General features: G+C 39.2%; 1 protein-coding gene across 1 annotated transcript in view; it reads right to left on the reverse strand.

The window, feature by feature from the left end:
- The window catches only part of lin28aa (lin-28 homolog Aa), a 14,701-nt gene that overhangs the window by 9,846 nt on the left and 657 nt on the right, over positions 1–4,198 (reverse strand). The window contains exon 2 of the mRNA XM_014021259.1: positions 3,598–3,770. Coding sequence (XP_013876713.1) covers positions 3,598–3,770 — 173 coding nt within the window. The remainder of the gene's footprint in view (positions 1–3,597; positions 3,771–4,198) is intronic.

The following is a 4,198-nucleotide window of genomic DNA, read 5'->3' on the forward strand; positions in this document are numbered from 1 at the left end:
GGGGGGGGGGGTAGGGTGACATTCCTTGGATAGTTGTTTGGCAGAAAGATGTAAAAGGTATAAAGTGAGAAACAACAGAAGTGATGAATATATCTTGACTGTTGTGATCTTTGCAATTAAAACTCAATCATTTCACTTTACTGCAGGTCTGATGGACATTTGGGTTTTTTGATGATTAATAAACAATACAACTGGAGGCATGAATGCGAAATTACCAATATATTGGCACAGCATTCACATGAAGTACAAAATGAAATTCCTAGTATGTGTAAGGAACATTTCGTCCACAGAAATGGAGATAAAGGAAGGAAAGGTGTGGCACAGGTTTGAGGATAAATCCCTCAGACTGGTTAACACGTCATGGGAAACCCCTCGATAAAAATCCCTAGGTGGGACTAAAGGATTAAATTGTCACGCACGCTGCAAACTGTTTACATAGGAACAGCTAGCTATTAATTTAGCAAGTTTGTTTTGAAAGACTGTAATCCAGTTTCTTTGATTCCGTTTTGAGGAAAAGCTGCATCCATTTATCAAACATGACCAGTGGTCTGGTTCCATTATTTGCGGAAACATTCAGGAATCAAACAAAGCACGCAACTGATTGTACGAAGAATAATCTAGCTCGGGTTCGATAAGAAAACAGGTCGTAAATCTCTGCAGTCAGGGGTTGCACGTTCTGTACAAACACGACCATTGATTCAACTGCAAGGAGACGTTTTAAAAGAGGCCCATTCAACGTGTTTGAAGCGGTCCAGAATAGTCCTGGATTCTGAGAATGAGTTACCAAGAAGACGTCTACAGAGGGGGGCAGGCCTTTCCGTGCTGCTGATTGTTTATCCACTTCCTCTCTCACGTGCGGCCACCCCCACCCCCACACCTGACCCTCGCCGGCCGCATGGCCACAAGCAGGTTATTCTCACACAGGTACAGAATCAAGACGGGGAATCCATTTTTAAGAATGCCAAGAACCGAGGCAGCGTTTGTGGGGTCCGCTCCATCACTTTATCAGAATAAGTCGGGAAGCGGAGTGAGACAAAGAAAGACATCAGAGCAGCGAGGGACAATGGCAGGACTCCTGCGAGCACAAAGAGGGGCTCGAGGACGAGTGAAGGGAGCTTCATTTGAATGCGTGTCTCCATTGTCCACCTGCACAAAAGCCACTGAACCATGGGACTTAATTTTATCTTGACACGTGGCCACTAATTTGAGGACTGATGCATTCTAGGTTCTCATATGGCATCATCTGCAGAAAACATCTAAGTTTAGGCAGTTTTTTTCTGTTAAAATGAAAATGATCAAATTTTCTGAAAATCCTTCAATGCAAATTAAAAAAGACTGGCAACAAAATATAAACAACCAAGCAAAGAACAATGTTTTCTTATACCAATTATTAATGATGCCTTAAATTAAATTGTTTAGGAATGGCTGCCACCTTCAATGTGCATTTGTTTACAGAAGAGCTGTTTGTGGGATTAGGAAACTCAACTATTTTGATCTATTAGAACGTTTTGGCTCAGATTGTTGACAAGAAATATGTAGATAAAATTGCTTTGTTTACAYGGACTGTCACATTTTAAGTATATCTATAAAGCAACTGAAGTAAACCCTTTCAAACGACATCATATAATATACAGTTGAACCTTTTTTATGTTTGATTTCACGTTTCAGAATGAAACCAAAGATCCTTTGTGCAGCCCCTTGACTAAATGAAAGCCACACAGACAATGAAAACTACTCAACGTTAAATTTACAACATTTTATCCTATAAAGAAAAAAAAAGTTCAAAACGTGATTTCAAGCTGTGTTTAAAGCCAGCTGGTAGGAAAAAAAAAAGACCCAAACCCAGTTTGCTGTTTAACTTTTTCAGCCTCAGGTTTCTATCCTTAACTGAACACCAGCTTTGACTCGCAATATGAGTAATAAAACACCAACTTCCTGTAACCAGCAGTTAAAAAGACACAATTACATCTCTCTGTATGCACCGTCATGGGTGAGAAAGACCGAAGCAGGAGCCTGCTCGAGAAAACACACAAACTTGAACGCAAACAGTTGCAAACGAAAGAAAACAAAATCTTGTTTCGCTTTACAAATGCCTCTGAAAGCAGCAAAACCCAGAATACAACCTAAACAAAAAAAGTTACGTTTTATTCTCTTCAGAAGAGGTTTGTGTCTTGTGTACCTTCATACCACACACTCTGAGGGGGAGGAGCAGACAGCAAAGAGCCTTTAATCACTTTATGACAGGAACTCTGAGGTGAATGAGCAGCTAGTGAGGATTCCTCCCATTCACATGCTAAACCTTTATCTTATCACTCGCTGGTGAAGAGGGAATGCACCCTCCACCTATAGTTTCACCTCCACCTTTCATGTTATGGATAAAGCTTGGTGACATTTTAGCAAAGGGAAGAAAACTTTTAAATAAAACTGTATTATTTCCTACATGACTGCCTCTATAATACAAATGTCTCCAAAATAATTTCTAAACAGATCTGTCAGTTATATCTCTTCACATCTCTGGGGGAGGATCTCTCCCTTTAAGGGCCAGTTTTCATGCAGCTCAGGAGCCTGTTGGTGTATGTTAAAAGTGCGTAAGCTCTACTGAAGAAAAAAACAAAAACAGGCCTCTATCATGTGGTCTAAAACAGTGGTTCGCAAACTTTTTATCTTCTGACCCACAAAATATCCATGGCAAAAACTTGTGACCCCAAATATTACTGGTCTGAKTACACGAACGTTGTTAATAACCCTAAAAACACAGGCTTTTGACAATCTAAACAGCTTGTACACAAATATAATTAGTTATTTATACTTATTTTGTGTTTTTGTAATAGTTATAGGGAAAATATTACATCAGCAATTATTTTATTACCCTTTAAATTGATTTCTGGAGATTATCCAAGGTGCTTCATGACCCATAATTGGGTCAAAGCCCAACTTTGGGACCCAAAGTGCAGTGGTTCCCAAACTTTTCAGCTTTTGACCCATAAAATAACAGTAGCAGAGACCTGTGGCCCCCAACTATTTTTGGATGATAAACATTTTTATCAGATCAACTAAACACTGGCATAGTAACAATATTTTTATACTACATTTATCCATTTTAAATACACTAACCTCACTCCTTTGTAACAACTAAGGCAAAAATGTAATTAATTCAGAAAATCTTTTCAGGACCCCACCTTGATGTTTCGGGACCCCACTTTAGGTTCCGACCCCAACTTTGGGAAACACTGGATGAGTCCAGCTGCAACATGTTTCAGCTGATCCAAAAAGCATATATACAGCCACCAGACCTGTCAAATTTCTATTTCGCTCTAAATTTAAATAAACAGTACCTGTTAATATTTAGATTTACAATGTTATTTCCTGTAAGATGGTATTTTAATTCGGCCGCATTTTCAATTAAATTCCTTTAATTGTTTAAGAAGGAAGTCCATCCCAAATTAACTGAGCTCCATTGAAAACAGGTGGAGGGATCTCTCCATCATGAGTTTTTTTAAAAGTCAAAAATAAAAAGAAATAAAAAAACTGCCTCCGTGGAAGTCTTTGTCGGGACACAGGAAGTGGGACCACACGCGGTTCGGTTTCAGCTCCTACCTGATGGACGAACACGTCCACCGGTTCGTCCAGCGCCACTCCGTCCCGGCTGGTCATGGACAGAAACCCGAAGCCCATGCGGACGTTGAACCACTTGCACACCCCGGTTCCGTGGAAGGACGGCGACTCTTCCTCCGCGCTCGGCCCTTCATCCTCCTCGGTCTTACAAACTCCTGCAGTTCAAGAAATAATTGTGCGGAAATATAAAAAAATAAAAATAAAATAAGAAATGCAGATTTGCCCAAATTTGCGCACCCGATTTAAAACAAACGAAGCTTTTTTAAAAAATTGTCCTTTTTTCCCCCCTGAACGCACCAATCGATACGAATCAATTAATACAAACACAGGAGGGTCAGATTGCGCAAATATGTCGCGGTTTAAAAAAAAAATAGAGAAAATATTTAAAAAATAAGTTTATATTTTGTTAGTATTTTTAAAAAACAGAAATTGGGCAAACTTTGTGCCCAAATAAGTGATTTCTGAAATACATTTAAGCAAAAACAAAGCCCTGAGATGTTCCAGTGCAATCAGAAAAGACAGCTTCATTAAAGTCGTGCAAGCATCAAAGTGCAGCTTATTTATTTATTTATTTAATTTTTTT

The sequence above is a fragment of the Austrofundulus limnaeus genome, unplaced genomic scaffold (assembly GCF_001266775.1).
Source record: "Austrofundulus limnaeus strain Quisiro unplaced genomic scaffold, Austrofundulus_limnaeus-1.0 Scaffold284, whole genome shotgun sequence".
NCBI lineage: Eukaryota > Metazoa > Chordata > Actinopteri > Cyprinodontiformes > Rivulidae > Austrofundulus > Austrofundulus limnaeus.